Here is a 20807-nt window from a genome sequence, read left to right as displayed (position 1 = left end):
GAACCTGAAAGGCAGCTTTGCCGCAATACGAGACTGTGATAGAGTGAAGCATATAAAAATCTGAAGGTGCCACTGCCCATTGAACATTGACTGTACTTGTCTACAAATAGTTTGAATAACGAAATACCACAAATCTGATTGAATAGCAAACACTATTAAACTTTTTTTTTCGAAATTTAAATTGTTTGCGCACTGCAAAAGCTTTTGTTGAAGCTATCATGTGGTTAGGATGGTGGTTGGGGTAAGTAAGCATTTCATGATGTTCTCGAGGTTACACTAGCAGATGCCACGATTCAGCAAGAAATGTGGTTTGATGAGAATGAAAAGACGCAAAGTAAGCAATGAATTGGAAGCAGAGAACATGCCTTGCTATCTCACACTGGTGGACATCACAACCACGCTTTGGCATGGCGCACATTCCCCGCTGTGGCTCGCTAGACTGGTACGTGCTGATGTAATGAACAAATGGGGGCTCGTCAGTCACCTCAAAGTACCGGATGTTGCTGTCCCCCTGGAAGGCAAAGGATGGTTCGAGAGGAATCAAACCACACCAACATACAGAACACACGTCATGTGTGCGGGATTCCGGAGCAGTATCAAGATCAAAAGTCAGCCCGTTTGTATCAGACATCAGTATAGAGCATGGCCATTTTATTAGTATAGAAACCTAGAGCATTTGCTTCTCAGAATCACCAGCATTTCTGAAGTCATCACATGTTATGCTTCTCTACATGTAATGGCAAAAAAGTGACGGCATCGCCCACACTGCTACATCTCATTACCAAGTCAATGACACTGAGAACATCTTTCCAAATGATAAATTCAACTAACTTGTTCACAAAAGCAGGCTTGTGGAAATTCTAAATTTTAGGTTCAAAACGAGTTTTAAGTGATATAATTGTTCAGGTTCAACGTCCCAAAACCAACATATGACTGTGAGACATGCCACAGTTGAGGACTCCGAAAATTTTAACCACCTCGTGTACTTTAACGTGTACCTAAATATAAGCACACAAGTCTCAGAATTTCGACCTACACTGAAAATGCTGCCGCCACAGCCGGTATTTGATCCCTCAAATTGCGGGTAACCAGCGAATTAGAAGGAAATAGGGATTTTGGTTGAATAACTTAAACTGAATTAAAATATTTTATATCCCATATTATCCAGAAAAATGGGCATATTTGTCATGACCTAACTAACCTGCACAATAAATTTTTATAATAGCACGAGGCCTGTGCAATGGCATTTTTTGTTTTGTTCAAACGAAGAGAAAACAACTTTGAATAGTAGCAGGACTTGACTTTCAGTAGAGTGCCACTGATAGCCTGTCAAGTATGTTGTTTTGAAATAAACTATACTTAGCATAGCATAGCATAGAAGCCAGTATAACAAGCTTTTAAACTTAAAGAATGAAAAATCAATGCGAGAGTAATATATATGGTCATTCAACTTTAAGTCTTCGTGACAGAGCGAACTTCCTCTAAATGTTTTCACGAATTAGCATCCCTCAACAGCAGTGAAACCACCTTTACAGGAGAACACACAGATTAATATAAACATTTAAACATTTGAATAGGTGCTATTACATCTTAGCACCCTTTCACTGCAGCGAAACCACCTTTATACAACAAGCATCCGAGTTTGCACTTCAAACAATGCCTGCACGACTTAGCACCCTTATACTGCAGTGAAACTACCTTTACAAGGTGTTACATGCAAACTAATATATTTGATGATTTCGAATACAGTTGCACCCCATTATGAAAGACATGCATCGGGGAGCAATTCTTGTCTTTTATATGAGGTGTTTCTTATAAGCTATGTGCCATGTATGCATTTTCTTATCAGGCCATATTTCAATGTAGGCACAACACAGGTGTCTTTATAATAATTTGTCTCTTACATGAGTGTCTCTTATAAAGGGATTCAACTGTACTTCGAAATTTTCAATAACTTAAAGTCAAATTGGGTTCGAATACGGTAATATTCGCACAGGCCAACACAATAGGAAAAGTAAACCGGTATCATGACAGTCTGCCTTAGCCGAGTTGCCGTCAACTGAGGAAAGCACATGATACGCACAAATATCCCCATGCGGTTCACGTACCTTGGCAGCAAGATAAAGCAGGTTCGTATCGGGATCATAAAATGGCTGCAGAACACCGTTGCTCGTATCTAGTTCTTCCAGGACCACTGGCTGAGCAAGTTCCGACTGCATTAAAGAGAAGGAAATGATTCATGATTCAGATGAAAAATTTGAAATGTTTCTGGCATATGAAATATTTTTTGCAACAGTGCAAGATATGTGTATGCAATACAGGCTTGCCGGTTAACAAACTTGATTAGAATGAAGCATTGAACATAACAAAGCAAATAGAACAGTGAATACTGTTGAAACCCTCAATAACGAAATCGGCGGGAAAAGTGAAAAATTTTGCTCTTGCAGGAATTTCTTTGGCATGAGAATGCGGCAGAAAAAACAGGGAATTGACTAAACATACATTTTACTGCTGAAAGTTAATATGCTTACTTTGCCGAGTCTTTCCCTGCAGCAATTTCATAGCTCTTGACTTGCATTGTAAGAAAATAATCCATTGCCCAGCATCATCGTGCTCGCCAAAACTGTGCCCATGTGCGGCAGCAACGGGTACGCAAAGCCGACAAAGCCAATGAACGAAGCTTCATCTGGATGTGGATTTGGCTATGTAGTCCGTGACTACTAGTCAACATAACAAGCCCACTGCAATGTTCCCTCAAATTTTTCCAATTTGTTTTAGGAAATGTAGTTGGTACTTATATTTTGTTTGGCACACTGTGCAGTCACCCGTACCGATGGGCAAATCATCATCACCATCAATCATCACTCTCACCAGCGCCTCTCCTCTCTCTCTCCCCCCTTAAACAATGACGACGACGGCTGCTCAAGTGCGCTGTGGTGATAGCTTTGCACAGTTTAAGTGCACCACGAATGCATTTGAGCAGTTTTTTAATGAAGTTAATGTTTTAATAGTAGATTATTTGCACACTCTCATTTCAAAAACGTTGTGAATGAGAGAATGCAGAAAACAGGTTTCATAGCTGGAGTTACAAAATGCATTGACTGATATGGGCATTAGCTGGGGCTCCAAAAATATTTCACTGCAGTGAGAATTACGTTCCCTCAAGATTTCGTTCCAACTAGCCCAATTTGCTAGTACTTTACTTCACTATAGTGGGTTTTAGCTGTATAACATGAGTGTTCTTCTGTCAGATGTAAATGAACTGAACTATATAGTAATGGCACTTGGACTGTCCTGCGCATGCAAAAAAGAAAGGTTTAGATTGTATTGCTCCGACACTCAGTGCTAGCATTTTTTGAATGCTTGACATCTATAGCAACAAGCAAATTATGCCTGGGGGTATGGGTGCAATTAACACGAACAAAGGATTTTATTAATGAGTAGCACCCTTTTATGACACACATGCAATGACATTCAACTTATAGACTAACACATATATATTTATCAGTTTGGGCAACGTAACATTTTTCCTAATCCCTAGAGCTTATGAAATCACCTGATATATAGAGCAGTTTGAAAAATCAACAATGAAAATTTGCGTGCCTTTTACTGCCGCCCTCAAGGCATGTCCCGAGCCAAAAATTGTGCCGTAGACGATGACGACTGAAAATAGCGCTAAGAAAAGGGGACACAAGAACAGGCGCGAACTTCCAACATAATGTTTATTACCACCGCATGGTTGCCTATATCACCAGAGGAATAAAATCACATAACATGTATAATGCACACATACATTAATTTCTTAGAAATTATAATTTTGTATTACTGAGCATAAGTGAGGGAGTGCTTATGCACTTAGACCCCAGTGATGCAATAGCCTCAGCTTCAATAATATCTCTAGTAGACTAGTCAAACATTCTCTTGATAACTGTGCATGCATTTAATATTGATGCGCAGCTGCAGGATTTACAATGAATGGCCAGCCAATTTGTTTGAGAACGTTTGACAAGCTTACTAGAGAGATTACTGAGACAGGCAATTGCATCACTGAGGTCTAAGTGCATCAGCACTCTCGCACTTATGCTCAGTGATAATAAATTGTATTTTCTAAGAAATTAATTTTTTGTGCACATCATATATGTCATGTGATGTTATTCTTCTGGTGATATAGGCGAGCGTGTGGTGTCAGTAAACATTACGTTGGAAGTTAGAGCCTGTGTCGTGTGTCCTCTTCTTGTGTCCCCTTTTCTTAGCGCTATTTTCAGTTGTCACGATACACCAACAAGCCCAAATTTTGACAGTGCCATAGCCGATCACACACCCCAAAACTAAATTTGAAATTCTTATTCAGGAAGTCTCTTCTGAATTTAGCGTATGCTATCCTTGAAGGTTTCTATTCGAGCATCATGCTAATTCAGTGTTCTTGCCACTTTCTCAGTTTTGCAACATGCATCTTAGGTCTGACATGTATGTGCTTGGTGTGATCCACATCCTTTTGCAGCCCCTGTGTTCCCTTTATTTTTAGTGGTTCAGTAGCGAGTATGTCACAGGGTTTACCCAGTTTGTGCGCCATACATGTTTTGATCGACACACAGGAAAAGTACATGGGACACTAGCCATGTACAGCTTCGCTGTAAAAGGGGCACCCGAAAGATCATGTTGGCCACATGTCCACCAACTAAAGTATTGCTCACAAAAGTGTGGCTTTACATTGCTTGTCAGTAATGCAATCACACTATGATCTACATCTGGTGAAGTTCTGCAAGTGCTTAAATGTTTCATAGAAGCAATTAAAGTAACGCAAACTTACCTCAACGCGTAGTGCATATTGCCTTTCACTCATCCTCGAGAACCCAGTCGTAAAAATGAGGCCGTCCCTCAAGTAGATGGCTTTTTGTGGCTTGGCACCTTCGTGCCCAAAGTCCTCCTGAAAAACACACAAAAAAAGTAAATAAATACTCGTGGTCCAGAAGAGAATACCAACAGAAAGTGACAAAGCACAATAGCAAGCTGAATAAAATTGTGATCCAAGTACTAGAAAAAAAAAACTTCAGCACAAGAAGAAAGGCATGCTTCTATAGAGGCATGTTCGAATATTCTAGCCTAGGAGACTTCTGCAGGTTCTACAGAAGGCAAAATCACTGCAACTGGCTTTTCATCTCAAGATATGGTTCAGGAAAGAATGCAGCAATTAGAAAAAAATGATTATGTGTCGTGCACTGCCACATTTACATATCACTGTAACGAAGTACAGTTGATATAAAATTCAAGATAAAATTTTTATATAATTAAGAATTCATAATTTTTCAAGTATTCATAACTTCATCTTTATGTACTTTAAGTCTCAATACATTGCAGAAACAGAAATTCAAGATATTATAACTGATCTCGCTTGCCCGAGAGCGAGATATCAAAAAACGAAAAGTGCGGACACCATAAGGCGCTGTAATTCAGGTTGTCACCTTGCTTTCATATTGTTTTAGGACTGTTAGACGCAAATTTTTGTTTTAGTGGCATGTGACGGTTTTCAATGGAACTAAGTGGAGAGCAAGTGATTTGGTCAACATGACATCACTGACGTTATTATTCTGGGCAGCACCCAAGGTTTGATGACTAACAGAAGTGGCAGAACAGCTACCATAGCTTCACATTACCAATATAACCCATGCATTGGACATGCATCTCTTTCAGCTTCACACATGGCATAATGGCAATGAGTGAAAGGCCATGTTTGAACATTTCCAGTGCAGCACCAAATCATGCTCGCTGGATTCTGGTATCAAGAATTCTTTCGCGCTGTATTTTTTTTCTCGCATGCCACAGTATTATTGAAACATTCCTTCAAAGCATAAGTGAATCCTTCAGCCCCTATACTTTGCGTAGAAGGTCGAATTTCGATTTGACGAAGATTCAACATAACATAGTAAACTTCCAATTTTACCGACACCTTTATATTGAGCTTTAACTGCGTACTGATAGGTTTCACAAGGGCAAAATCTGCCCAAATTCTTACTCGCAAAGAAATTTTTTAGGAGGATGCGTCGTAGCCAGGATTGTTAAAAGAGAAACCTGTCACGGACTGTACGCACACCAAGTAAAGCAAGGCGTGTGCAAAAGTAACTTGCATTTAGTTCCACTCTAACCAGCATGCACTGTGTTAGCTACCTCATTTGCAGGATTATAAAATGACAGCGGATAAACAAGCTGCGCCTCCATGAAACAAAAACCACGGGTAGCCCTGTGAAACGGGGCATGCTCGACCCTCTTCTCTTGAGTCCACTCCCAACCTACACTTACCGCTTCCACATCCCCTGTTCTTGGATTGTAGACACGAATTTTGCGGTCCTTGCAAGTCGTTACGATGCGACTGCCATCCCAGTTCCAGCAACAGCTGAACACACTGTCTGGGTGGTCAATGCATGACAGTATTTCACCTGTGCCCACATTCCAGATGATGATCTTGCAGTCGGCTCCTGCATGCACGTAAAAGGGTACAGGCACATGTACAGCACACATCGATTTCCGCCGCTGGCAATAAAGTAGCACCCTGATTCGCAGCATAAGACTTGTGGTTCAAGCTACAATTTACATCCTTGTACTGTGCAATGTCCTAGCTTCACTGAAAGCTGCATATGGAGGCCCAGCAAAGTGATAGCCAATCAATGGTGCATTCCATTTAACAAACCTGTCCATACCGCTAATAGCTCACAGGTAAACATATGCTCCTTATTAGTTTAATAATAATAACTAGTCAGGTTTAGCATCTCCAAACCACGATATTGACGCAAGGCAAACGCAGTATTCAAACTACGCGCGCTAGTTCGTGCGCCCCCCAAGAAATCAGCGGCTTGATGATCAAACAAGAAAAGGCCGCGACGGCGCGCACCTCCTCAGCACGGGATTTTGATGAAAAAGAAGTGGTACACCGCTCGAGGGTTTTCTCGGAGATTGATCCCTTTTTTGCTGATCGCCTGTTAGAGACGCCGCTACATTTTTCTTTACTTTTCGGGCACAAGTTCGCCCCAATAAACAGTTATTCGTACACCATTTGGATTGTACGTAACAATTCTGGTGGAGGAGCCGGGTAATGATCCCAAACCCAGTTGGACTTCGAGGAAGCAGCCCGGAACCACGAGCAGTCGAACCAACTGAGCTCACGCCAGTTCATCAGCGCTCCAGCCGTCGTCTACGTGGTGAGCCGCCGGAATTTCCCCTGCCACCAGAGCCCAGAGTGTCTCCAGCTGTCTCCAATGAGAGTACCAAAATGTCGTCTCCAACCGCTGCCGCACACGCCGTTTCGTCTCCAGTCGCTGCCACGCACGTCGTTGTCGATGAGCCACGGACGCCGGACCCTTTTCATGGCGATCCTCATGAAGACGTTGAGGGTTGGCTGGAGGGTTTTGAGCGCGTCGCCAACTGCAACGGATGGACCGAAGAACAGAAGCTCCGCCGAGTTTATTTCGCATTGCAGGACAGCGCACGAACGTGGTTTGAAAACCATGAAGGTACCTTTCGATTGTGGGATGATTTCCGACGGGAGCTACTGGCCACATACCCGAGTACAGACCACAAATAAAGAGCTGAAGCTGCCTTGCAAGCAAGAAACCAGCGCATCAATGAAAGCGTCGCAATGTATGTGGAAGACATGTGCCGGTTATTCCGCCGGTCTGATCAAAATATGAGCGGGGACAAGAAACTTCGGCACCTAATGCGTGGGGTGAAGCAGGAGATTTTTGCTGGTTTGCTCCGATGTCCCCCGCGGAACGTCACTGAATTTCGCACCGAGGCGACAGCGGTTGAAAAGACTCTGCAACAGCGAGCGAGGCACTACAATCGAGATGTTAACGTCGCATCCTTAGACGCGGTGCCAGCAGTCTTCGGGAATGGCATCGACGTATTACTAGAGCTCATTCGATCGGTGGTTCGAGAAGAGCTCCAGAAGCTAAACGGCAACCCCTCAACGGTCTCGTTATTAGTGGAAGTTGTTCGGGAGGAGGTGAGACAGGCAGTCCGTGAGCAGCAGCCACAAGCCCAGCCTGTTCAAGCGTCGGTTTCGATGCAGCCCGCAGTCTCGTACGCCGAGGTACTGAGAAGCGCCCCTGTACCTCATTTCGTCGCCCCTGGACCTCCTTTCGCCGCCCCTGGACCTTATTTCGCCGCAGCAAGCACGCATCTGCCGAAACCTCGATTTACACCGTCCCCAGCCAAGACTAGGATCCGAAAAACTGATATATGGCGCACTCCTGATCGAATTCCGCTTTGTTATCACTGCGGCGAAGCTGGTCATCTTTACCGAATGTGTGAATATCGCCGAGCTGGACTTCGGGGTTTTCCCGTAAATGCTGCCTGTCCACGGAATGGGGAGCGACCTTTTGAAATCGAGGAGTACTTGTCAACGCGTCAAGGTGCTCACTCCTTGCAGCAGCATCAGTCTCGGTCGACAGCGCCACTGAGGTATCGGTCACCAAGTCCGCGCCCATCTTCAAACTCTCCGAGGCTACTTCCCCAAAGCTCGCTTCGGGAAAACTAGAATCGGCGACCTGGGGAGGTAAGGCCGCTGCCGACGCAAGAAAACAACCTCCAGTGCCGATTTCAAAATGTGATGATGGACACGAGACTACGTGCGGAAATGGTAACGTCGCTTCTGACTTGTCCGTAATTATAGACGGCTACAAAACGAATGCTTTAGTAGACACAGGCGCAGACTATTCCGTCATGAGCAGGGGACTTGCCAGAACGCTGAAAAAAGTGCTGACTCCTTGGATAGGACCACAAGTGCGAACCGCCGGGGGACACCTTATCGATCCAACAGGCATGTGTACCTCTAGAGTCGGGATACGCGGCTTCACCTACGTCGCCAGCTTCATTGTCCTGTCGGAGTGTTCAAGAGATGTAATTATCGGAATGGACCTTTTGCAGGCCAATGGCACAGTGATAAACTTGTAGGAAACGTGCGTCTCGTTCTCGACGAAACACGCCATCGCGACATTCGAGAGTGAAAAACGATTCAATGCGCTCCAGATTGCAGGTGATGATGTAACAGTACCTGCAAGATCCATCATCGTTGTCACCGTAAAAAGCAATGTGTAAAACGACTATGAAGGAATGGCAGAAAGCAATACTGGGCTATTACTCGAGAAAGGGATCTGTGCAGCAAGAGGTATTGTACGACTGCGTGATGGGTGTACGAGTGTCTTCCTGACGAATTTCCGAAATGAGGTGCAGCACCTTGCGAAGGGAACTGTTGATGGTCACTTGCACGATTACGTTCCGATTACGGATTTGAATTCTTCCGAGACTGCACCACTGCACCCTGACGGTATAGATTCCATACTCGCATCTATCCACATCGAAGCAGCTTTATCACCGAACCAGAAACAAAAAATCGAGAGCCTTATACGGGAGTACGCCTCATGTTTTTCCACGTCATCGAAAGTGCAAAGAACATCTATCATCAAACACCGCATCATAATCGATCAATCTGTTAGACCTATTTGCCAGCACCCGTACCGAGTGTCACCAAAAGAGAGAGAAGTCATCAGAGGCCAAGTTGAAGAAATGCTCAGGGACGACATAATTCAACTGTCGGCCAGCCCATGGGCCTCACCTGTAGTACTGGTAAAGAAAAAGGACCAGACCTTGCGCTTCTGCGTTGACTACCGAAAATTGAACGTCGTCACAAAGCGGGATGTCTATCCCCTTGCAAGGATCGATGACACCCTTGACAGACTACGAGACGCGAAATTCTTCTCCTCTCTAGACCTCAAGAGCGGATACTGGCAGATAGAGGTGGACGAACGAGATCGCGAGAAAACTGCTTTCGTGACCCCAGATGGGTTATACGAGTTCAAGGTACTCCCATTTGGCCTGTGTTCCGCACCCGCCACATTTCAGCGGATGATGGATACTGTGCTGTCCGGGTTAAAATGGCAGTCCTGCCTTGTTTATCTCGATGACATCGTGATCTTTTCGGCCACCTTCGATCAGCATGTGGAACAACTACGGACTGTGCTCGAAGCGATTAGTTCAGCAGGGCTGACGATAAAACCCCAAAAGTGCCATTTTGGTTTTCATGAACTGCTTTTCCTCGGTCATGTGGTTAGCTCTGAAGGCATTCGACCAGACCCCGAAAAGACAGCAGCTGTAGAAAAGTTTCCTAGACCGACAGATAAAAGGGCTGTGAGACGATTCTTAGGACTTTATGCCTATTACAGAAGATTCGTTAAAGATTTTTCGAAGATTGCGGAGCCACTAACCCGACTGACGAAAGAAGACATGCCTTTCACCTGGACAAGCGAGCAAGAAGAGGCGTTCAATGAGCTATGACAGCGACTCCTACACCACCCCGTCCTGGCACATTTCCACGAAGAAGCCGAAACAGAGATTCACATGGACGCAAGCAATTTGGGACTAGGCGCCGTCCTTGTGCAGCTGCAAAACGGAGAGCAAAGAGTGGTCGCATATGCTAGTCGCACTCTTTCGAGAGCTGAAATAAATTATTCGGCGACGGAAAAAGAATGTCTGGCGGTAATATGGGCCATACAGAAATTCCGACCGTACTTATATGGTAGACCATTTCGAGCAGTGAGCGACCATCACTCGTTGTGCTGGCTCGCAGGCCTAAAGGACCCTTCTGGGCGACTTGCTAGATGGAGCCTCAGGTTGCAAGAATACGACATAACAGTCGTATACAAGTCCGGTCGCAAGCACAGCGATGCTGATTGCCTGTCACGCGCACCAATGGAATCTGCACCTGGGGAAGATGGAGACGACTTTCCGTTTCTTGGGGCCGTCAGCACCGCAGACATGACTGAATATCAGCGATCTGACGCGGAGTTGCTTAAACTGATCAAGCATCTGGAAGGGCATCCTGTGCGTGTTCGAGTTTTCGTCCGGGGATTGTCCTCGTACCTCATGAGAAACAACATTTTATACAAGAGAAACTTCAAGCACAACAAGGAGAAATTCCTACTCGTCGTTCCTTCGGCCTTGCGACCCGAAATCCTGGAAGCCTGCCACGATGACCCAGCAGCAGGACACCTTGGAGTGAGTAGAACATTGGCTCGCATCCGCACAAAGTACTACTGGCCAAAGTTACTGGATGCTGTACAGCATTATTTAAGGACATGTAGAGATTGCCAGAGAGGCAAAACCCCTCCATTGAAACCTGCAGGATTTCTCCAACCAATCGAACCAGTCTCCGTTCGAACAAGTAGGAATGGATCTACTTGGTCCATTTCCTACGTCATCAATGGGCAACCGATGAATAGTAGTGGCGACAGATTACTTAACCCGGTATGCCGAGACAGCCTCTCTCACCAGGGGCACGGCTATAGAAGTAGCTGAATTTTTCGTCACTAACATTGTACTACGGCATGGTGCCCCTAAGGTGGTTATCACGGATCGAGGAACTGCATTCACAGCCAATCTGACGCAGTCCATTATGAAACTTAACCACACAAGTCATAGGAAAACAACGGCTTACCACCCCCAAACGAACGGGCTAACCGTGCGACTCAACAGAACTCTAACCGATATCTTGTCCATTTACGTTGACTTGGAGCTCCGTGCGTGGGACAAGATACTGCCGTACGCCACTTTCGCTTACAATACTGCTGTGCAGGAGACTACTAAAGTGACGCCATTCCAGCTAGTCTATGGTCGAGTAGTTACCACACCATTAGATGCAATGCTGCCTGTAGGCGACAATACAGAGCACAAGCCTGACGTCAGCGAATTCATTCAGCGAGCCGAAGAAGCACGGCAGTTGGCGCGACATCACATAAAACAACAACAACGCGTGGATGCAAACCGTTACAACCTTCGTCGGAGAGGAGTCGACTACGCACCAGGCGACCTAGTTTGGATTTGGACTCCTGTGCGGACGCCTGGCCTTTCCGAAAAGCTCATGCGCCGCTATTTCGGCCCTTACCGAGTCCTTCGTCGCGTCAGCTCCTTGAACTACGAGGTGTCACCGGAAGGACAATTGAGCTCATCAAGATGCCGAAGGAGCACAGAAATCGTGCATGTAGTCAGAATGAAGCCATACTATGACAGGCAATGAACATCGAACTATACACACCCGATTATGAGGAATACCTATTTCTCCAATGGAAATCACGCATTCAGACCATCTCAGCAAGACTGCTTTTACGCATCGGGACGATGCGTTTTTGGAGGAGGGATAATGACGCAAGGCAAACGCAGTATTCAAACTACGCGCGCTAGTTCGTGCGCCCCCCAAGAGATCAGCGGCTTGATGATCAAACAAGAAAAGGCCGTGACGGTGCGCGCCTCCTCAGCACGGGATTTTGATGAAAAATAAGTGGTACACCGCTCGAGGGTTTTCTCGGAGATTGATCCCTTTTTTGCTGATCGCCTGTTAGAGACGCCGCTACATTTTTCTTTACTTTTCGGGCACAAGTTTGCCCCAATAAACAGTTATTCGTACACCATTTGGATTGTACGTAACAATATGATTACATGACAGATGCCGTAGTGAAGGGCACCTGAAATGTTGATCACCTGAAGTTCCTTAGGGTGCACCTAAATATAAGTACATGGGTACTGAGCATTTTCGCCTCCATCGAAAATGTGGCCCTAAAGACCGGGATTTGATCACGCAACCTGTGAGTCGGCAGTTGATTTCGTAAAAGGATGCTAAAGAATAAAACGATTTTTCTGCCCATTAGAAAATTACCCTTACGAAATTCCAAAGTTGTGTAATGGTCCACAATTCCAAAAACACCTCAGTCGCTGCAACAAGACACTTGGTAAGTGAGAAAATGTGCAAAAATAAAATGCAGGTTGCAACGCCACCTGAAAATTCCGACACCGGACGTCGTGACGTCATAAATTTTGACGGCGCTTACTCACCCTTACGTCGCTCCTCATAGACAAAAATGAACCACACTGTCTGCTAATTGGGCCTGAGACAACATAACAACCTGCGGGAAATTTCGTTGAGTCAATTTTGGGAAAGTACGGCAAATTCACTTCGAAATTGGTGACGTCACGTGTGCAGATTTGGGCGAGAAATTTATACATGGTACTTTAAAGGGACACTAAAGTCGACTATTAAATCGATGTTTATTGTTGAAATGGCAGTCCAGAAACGTGGTAGTGTTACTTTTGTGCCAAGGAAGGGCCTATTTTGAAATAAAATCACGTTTTAGTGGTTCTCATTGGGTTAGCACACTTCAAATTACCCGCCTCAAAAAGCGGACAGACTCGCGTCACTGTTGCCATGCACAACGTTGTCAGGCTGTACTGCGCTAGTAGCAGCAGTCCGAAAGCAGCGGGAGCCACAGCAGCAACAACGGCCATTGATCAATTTCCCTCTAATGACTCCGAGATTGCAGACACTTTTGTTTCAACTGCGCCCTGTAAGATGACACCACCTGTCCCGTATAACCACGCGAAAATTGAATTTTTGAACCACTCGTGCAATTCCCCATAGTAACGTCCGGCAGTTCTTTTTTCTATGAATCAAACAGAAACAAACAAGCAGCATTTTATCGCGCCTCTTGATGCACGAAAGGTTCTTTATTTAGTGAAGTTAGATCGATTACTAGTGATCAATTGTAGGCAGTCCATCTGATGTCATCAGGATCATTTTGAAAATGTTCTACTGCGGCGCTTGTGTTCTTGTGCATTTACCTCAATTTCTCAGCAAGTAGGGCACTGTTGATAATATTGCCTTTCTAGGTGTTGCCATACAGAGAGCTTTCACTCTGACGTAAATTGTTATTTGACTTTAGTGTCCTTTTAACCTTGGTTTTTCTCCTCTAATTATGAACTTATAATGGTAAGATTAAGGACATTAGAGTAGTTAGAGAACACTTTATCAAACTAAACAAATTCATTGTTTCCCATTAGTGCCCCTTGAATAGTTTACAAAACTAAAATAATTCAAGCACAGAAGTCTAAAAGACTCGAATTTGGACATCATAAGTCTTGTTTCGACCACGAAGCCTAATGTGATTGACAAGAGAATAAAATGTAGACTTCCCATGCCATAGGTTGCCGAAACAGGCCCCTCTGCTTTATTTTTCAAACAATACAGGCTCTAATGCAAGCACTGTTTTCCCCAGTGATACACACTAAAGGGCCAGAAAAAAAATAGAGCTCTCAGGACAGTCCAAATAATTTAGTACAATGTGTTCCTATGAACCAAGTTCTCGTTCTAACAAACGAGACGTGGATGCATCATGGTCTCACAACACAGTGGCTGGGGTCTCTTTCCCTTGGTCAAAGCAAGTTCCTCATGCAAGAATCTACAGAATTGCATGTTTTATTTTTTATTATTTTTTTTTTGAGTAACATCATCATGCACAACCTCACACTTCCATGACGTTAGCTAAATTCGTTCTGGGTCATCACAAAAATGTAACTGACACCATGCCAGTGCTTCAAGACAACTTCAGTATCACACTGAAATACCTTGGATGTGTTCTCCCATCTCTATACTTGATAAGTGTGATTACTTTTTAGGGGCGAAACTCCTTAAGGCGTGCATCTGTCCATCCTCTGTCGTTGTAGTACATAGCCACTGGGATTCAAGATGGCGGTACTTAGAGTATTCCACGGAGGAAGGAAAAAGGTAAGGAGAGGGCATGCCCAGCCGGCGCAGGGCGTAAAAAATGTGGCGGAAATGACATCATGGCGGCCATATTCACTAGGCACAATGGCGGCGTTGCTATGGTTACGTGTTGCGCAGTGAAGCTGGTCTAGCAGTGAGCGGCCGCGGCTGGCGGCGGAATGTGTGCCTCCCCAGGTCTCGTGCTGAGTCGTGGCGGACAATATCTGTGCTCTGCGCCGCGTTATTGGTTACGCAGTGTTCTCCTGGCTGTTACATTACTCTTAGCAACGTTTACAAATCCCTTTGTCCATCACGGGGTTTCAACAGTGCGTAGAACAAGTGCATATCCATGTGTCGTGCGGCTGATGACGCGGATATGAAGCAGTTAGTGTTCAGCGAAATGCTCAGCGAAATTGCGTTGGGCACCATGACGAAGCTGAATGACGACGAACGCCTTGCAGGTCAGTGACGGTTGAGCAGTGCTCCTGCTTGTGACAACGGACGGCGCTGTTGAGCCCAGCAAGACGCCATGAGGACCATGTGCACATACGTAGTTTCGTGTTGTGTGTGTACAGTAACAACTTGCATGTGCGTATTAAAACAACTTTTCTGTTCCGCTTGGTACACTCACCACCAGCATTGCATGTAATCTCAACGTAACAGCAACCACGTTCAACTGTCACTAGCACCGTGCTCGAAGTCACCACGGTCGCAGAATGCTGACGCCGGTGAGTTTCACGCGGAACACGGACACAGTGGCAGGACGCTGCGTCAGTCGCGTGGCGGAATGCAACCGTAGAAGGCGCACGACCGATCGTGTTGTCTGTACAGTTGCTGAATTAATGACGTGAAAGCACTCGCCGTTGTCAGTGCATCTAGCGCGCGTTCTCTCGTAGTTGCTTCGTTGTCGGCGAGCTGTTGTTACTCCCTGTTATTACTCGGACGAAGCGATTTCGCTGAAGGTGTCCCGCTGGCTCTGAGTGATGAGCCCAGTTCCATTAGTTTCGGATCGTCCCGACACACGCGCTGCGCAGGCCACGTGCTTTCCGAGCCGGAGAGGGAGTCGCGCCTTCTGCTTCGCATTCATATGTAAACAAGAGAGGAGAATTTGCCTAGTCAATATGGCCGACTTCCGGCTTCATCGCGGCTTCACAACGAGTGACGTCAGGGCCTCTCCTTACCTTTTCCTTCCTCCGTGGAGTATTCACTAGATGGACGCATGGACGGATGGACAGACAGACTAGCCGACGGATGGACGAACGCGCGGAGCAGATATGTGCCACAGGGGATGCAAGGTGGCGGTACTTGGAGTGTTCGCTAGATGGACACGCAGACGGACAGACAAACAGACTAGAATACGGGTGGACAGATGGACGCATGGATAGACGCACGGATGGTCGCACGGACGGACGAAAGCAAGAACGAACGGACGGACAGGCTGACGGATGCTTTGCCCCCTTCATCATCATTCACTCCGTGGATATGCTGTGATTTTTTTTTTGTGCATGCTCTGTAGGGTGGTTTTATACAACATCAAAGTTGTGTCACTAATTCACTTATGGCTCTGCAACGCTAGGTCAGACATCCAAACATAGACAAAGTACTATTTTGCCAGTAAGTCACACTTCTGCTATTGCAAAGCCTCGACTCCAGTCAAGAAAGAAGTCTCGGTATGCCAGAAAAGACATGAAATGGAAAAAGGTTCTGTCACTGCAGGGCACTCAAGATGCTACACGAGATCTCTTTCAGTCTAGTAATTGTTACATGTTCTGATATGCCATTAGACAACTCAGCAAGCTGGAGTGAGTGCCAAAATGACACGATGTTCTATACCCGCGTGATCACCTTCCTTCAGCTTCGACGTCATGAGCCGTACGCATCATAAAAAATGAAACCAGAAACGGTTAACAAAAAAGCTATGCCACTAAGTTATGTTAGGCACTTGACAGTATTTCTGCCGAATTTCAAAGTTGTAAATTTTCATTTCACAAAAAGACTAAAAATCTGAAAACGTCATGTCAAAACTCCTTCAATATTAACAGCGAGGCACCTCACTATAGCATCAGATGCAGAGACATTTAACAGTCGAGTTGTCTCACCAACACTGAGCAGCACGTTGTTGGCTGACGGGTGCCACAGCACCTGTCCGACACGGCGTTCGTGTCCGGGCAGCTCGACCACTGGATCCGTTAGCGGACGAACGAGGCCAAAGTTTGGGATCTGCCACACTCGAACCACGGCATCGTCTGAAGCACTGGCAATTATATTGTCATTGAATGGGCACCAAGCGATGTCGAGCACAGGTCCCTTGTGGCCAGCCACCAGAGGATGGTTCACATCCACCCGGCCCGTCTGCACAAATTAATACGCTCACTTTAAGTCTACTTGTCCATTGACACAATGATATGCTAGCAGCGACACACTCGTATCACAAGAAAGCAACCATTTTAAAGAGATTTATAAATTTCCATGCGCTCATTTAATGGAGATATTTTAGAATCATGCAGCAGCCTCTCTCATCTTTAAAGAGGCACTAAATGACAAAATAAATCAGTTTATACTGATAAATTACACTTTGAAGACTTTGCTACAGTTAATTTCACCAACACAGGTTTATTAAGGAAAGATTAAGTAAAGGTTGAAGTTTGATTTTGTATTACCCACCAAAATCTCCACACATGCACGTCAGCATGATGTTAGTTCACTGATAAACTGTTTGTTCACACAGTTTTTTCTTAACTATGCAAAGGGTCAAAAAATTACTTATCTAATAGTTAGACATTATACACACGCCCCCTTTGCTGTTTATAGGCTTGTATCAATTGTGTGCACAAAAGCAGGGGAATTGTTCGAGGGGCTTGTTAAAAACAACAAACATTTTAGCCAAGGAAAAGATAGGGGTCATTGTATTTTAAAACAGCAGTGTAATGGTTGTCACCTAAATTAAAAAGAATTAGAATGAAAGATCACTCTTTCCGTCAGTGGGATCACACTGACAGAAAGGTAATGTTTCGTCCACATTATTTAGGGGAAAATCGTTACACTACAGGTAAATAAACAAAAAACAAATGATGTCCCCAGCGCTGTCCTTGGCTTAATGTTGGTTTCAACGATGTGTGCCGGTTAAAACGCTCGAGAGCTTCACTATCACACAAAAAGAAAATTGCTACAGGTCAGATCTGCACTTACTGACTCCATAATGTGAAATGAATGAAATAAAGCCAATAGGAACATTGCATAAGTCACAATAGTAAAGACAAGTGACAACTCAATAACGGCATTTTCAACTGGTCCCTCCCAAGTCATTATTCAATAACAATCTGATGCCCCCTTCTGTACCAGCCAAACATTCTACTGTTTTCTCAGCAATCGGAGGAGTCTACTGCACGTTGGTCACCCAACCAACTTGTCAACAAAAAAAGCACTTCAAAGTGCTCGGAGGTGAAGCGCGTTTCTCAGAATGAGCCAGACGAACGTTTTCTGGGCGCTTTATTTCAGATAGCTAAATGTAAATCACAATGCAAGAGTGCTCTAGGGCACATGAAACTGGTCAGCCTAGAGCGTGGTAGAAAATATTCGTAATAATAAAGCCAACCATTATTCACACACATGAAATCTTAGGAAATATAAATGCTAGAACAAAAAAAAATTAAAGCTTGAGGAGATGCACACATACCTTGTTTAATGGGAGCACCATAAATGCTCCACCACCTGCAGCTTCTATGATGATGGCCAGGAACTTTGGATTGACCGCACAAAAATTGGAATCCCATGACTGTTTCGTGATTCTTATATTGTCGTAGCACTGTTCTCTCTTCAGGGCCTGACCAAACACATGGCGAAACTTGCTCGTCCGCACAATGCTCCGATGCGCCATCTGAAATTCAACAAAGACAACAATGTGCCTAGTTGTCTACAAATGCGCTGGGTGTACGCATGCATGGTAAGTGAAATTCTTGTAAATCCCTTCATCAAGTATGGACTCTAGAGGCACATCTCACAAACAGTAGTGCAAGAGCAGCTGCGTCCTTGAGAACTTTTCCATAAGAAATGAAAACAGCACGCGCAGCTTGTCAGGTAGCCGCCTTGCAATGTTATCTGTGCAGAACAATGTCGCCAAACACAATAGCTTTCAGACGGCCGTGATTGGTCGCAGTCGCACCGTCTGCTACCACAGCATTTTCTTAACACAGAAACATGTGGTGCTACCTCGCCAGCTTTACATTGTGACGTCATCCAGATGAATCACGCGACTGCTTAAGTCGAGAAAAAAAAGACAAAAAGGGAGAGTGTGTGTGTGTGAGTGTTTGTGTTTGTGTGCATGTTAGTGTCACAGCACCGAATGGCAACTTTCTGAAGGGTAGTCATAGCCGGTAATTTATAGCTTTGCGCACAATGTGAATAGGATTTTCTTCGCACGACATAGCGCGGTTCGTTATCGCTATCATCTGTTACGTAAACGTTACCGCGGGCACGTATTCCTCTTGCCCGGCTTATGTAACTAGCCCGCGCGAACATTTGGAAGCGTCAGCGTATTCATGCGTCAGCTACAAATTGATCTAAATGTGCACAAAAAAAAAAGAAAACGGCTCTTGCAACGTACGCGTGGCGTGGTGATCTGTTCATAAATAAACGTCTCGCTTTATAGTAATAAAAGAAAGAGATGATCGAAAATAAACGCGACAGCTGCTGAGAGGCGATGGAACGTGAGATGTCAACGATCAAAAGCACCGACAAAGTTTTATTAGCGGTTTCCCTGCTGCCTAAATATGACGCAAATTCCACGCAAGTAGCACTTGGTGATTTAGTTTCAAGTGTGAGCAAAAGTTCGGACATCTCGCACTCAACTTACCGCTGTCCGATTATTTCTTTCGCGGCAATGCACCTCAGCGGATACGCAGACTTGACCCACTGAACAGTTTACGCCCAGTTATGCGGGAAGACCGTTCGCACGCCAAGATTCTTCATACAAACTACGTAACACTGTCAGTGTCTTCAATCAGAACACCTAATATTTTAGATATTTATTGGCGCCTCTAAAGCAGCGCCACAGAAACACGCACACGATCGAGTGCAGCAAACCACAGCCCCGTACGTGTGAGCCCGTCGTCCCTCACAGCGCGCCGGACCACGGCCCTCAAAGCACCGCGCATAGGCAGCGATCACATTCTGTACTCACATTTCAACTACAGTTCAAGCCGTGGCCGTCCGATGTATCGAGGTAGCACGCTCAAAAATTGCGTAACATAGCGTGAAGACCCGCACGAGTCGATAATCGGCGACTACGATTTGATAACCACACAAAATGGAAGCGGCAACGCGGGTGTGGGGGTTGCGCATGCGCACACGGGCAGGAACTAGCCATGCCATTTATGGGGCGCGCGCTTTATTTTCTGTTTCTTTTTCATGAAGTTTGCGCGCCAAGCTTCAAACCATTGTGTTTCTGCGACGGATATTGAAGTGATCCCAAGATATATTTAAGCTTTATGTAATGCAAAATTTTAGGCACTTCACTCAATGAGCGCTTTTATCGCACGCTTACATAATTGCATGAGGCGTTAAGCGTCCACTAAACGCTGAGTATACTTATTTAGTCACCGTATTCGCATCGTATTACTGCGTACAGTTTTTTTTTCTTAGTATCATAGGTCCCTGATAGTTTGGAGCAATAAGCTGGTTTGGTCATATAATAGATCTTTTATGACTTCTCTGTTAATGTGTGAAGATAAATAGAAGTGTCCACATTACGTTGGGTTCAAATTTTATTCAACGTAATTTAATTTAATATTTTCTATCTGGCAGGACTGTAAAGTGAAAATGATGAAACACATGAGGAAAGTGCTTTGACGGCACGTAAAATAAAACATTCGATGCAGATGTATCCATATGATCAGCAGTCGTTGTAGACAGTGTTTGCCGTACCATATTATACAAGTTACAAACAAGTTGCTTGTTCTGTAGAGAGCACCAAAAAAAAGGGAAAGGGACACTGTATTTTGTTTTGTTTTTTTTTTCATAGAAGTACTCTTGTTTGGTTAGAGTAACATGTATTTTCAGGGGTGCTGGTTGACGTTAAGGTGATAATGTAACCGTCCTTGGTGTGCCGATTGATCGAGCTAGAAACATGGGTTTTGTTAGCACGTTCGTTCTGCGTCCGACAATGTTATCCAACGCTTCCTTCAATCGTGACAGCTGCTTAGATTGCGTCAGGGGGGTACGTCATTAC

At 44.9% G+C, this 20807-nt stretch overlaps 1 protein-coding gene across 1 annotated transcript in view; it reads right to left on the bottom strand.

Moving 5' to 3' along the window:
* The window catches only part of coro (protein coronin), a 45036-nt gene extending 25138 nt beyond the window's left edge, over positions 1-19898 (bottom strand). The window contains exons 1-7 of the mRNA XM_037433089.2: positions 19761-19898; positions 18258-18458; positions 16681-16933; positions 6298-6473; positions 4811-4927; positions 2109-2213; positions 366-511 (exon numbers count right to left, since the gene is read on the bottom strand). Of these exons, the coding sequence (XP_037288986.2) occupies positions 366-511; positions 2109-2213; positions 4811-4927; positions 6298-6473; positions 16681-16933; positions 18258-18458 (998 nt within the window). The 5' untranslated portion in view covers positions 19761-19898. The remainder of the gene's footprint in view (positions 1-365; positions 512-2108; positions 2214-4810; positions 4928-6297; positions 6474-16680; positions 16934-18257; positions 18459-19760) is intronic.
* Positions 19899-20807: the final 909 nt, after the last annotated feature.

The sequence above is a fragment of the Rhipicephalus microplus genome, chromosome 3, assembly GCF_043290135.1.
Source record: "Rhipicephalus microplus isolate Deutch F79 chromosome 3, USDA_Rmic, whole genome shotgun sequence".
NCBI lineage: Eukaryota > Metazoa > Arthropoda > Arachnida > Ixodida > Ixodidae > Rhipicephalus > Rhipicephalus microplus.
Note: the sequence above shows the minus strand (reverse complement) of the source record. Positions and strands in the feature narration are given on the sequence as shown.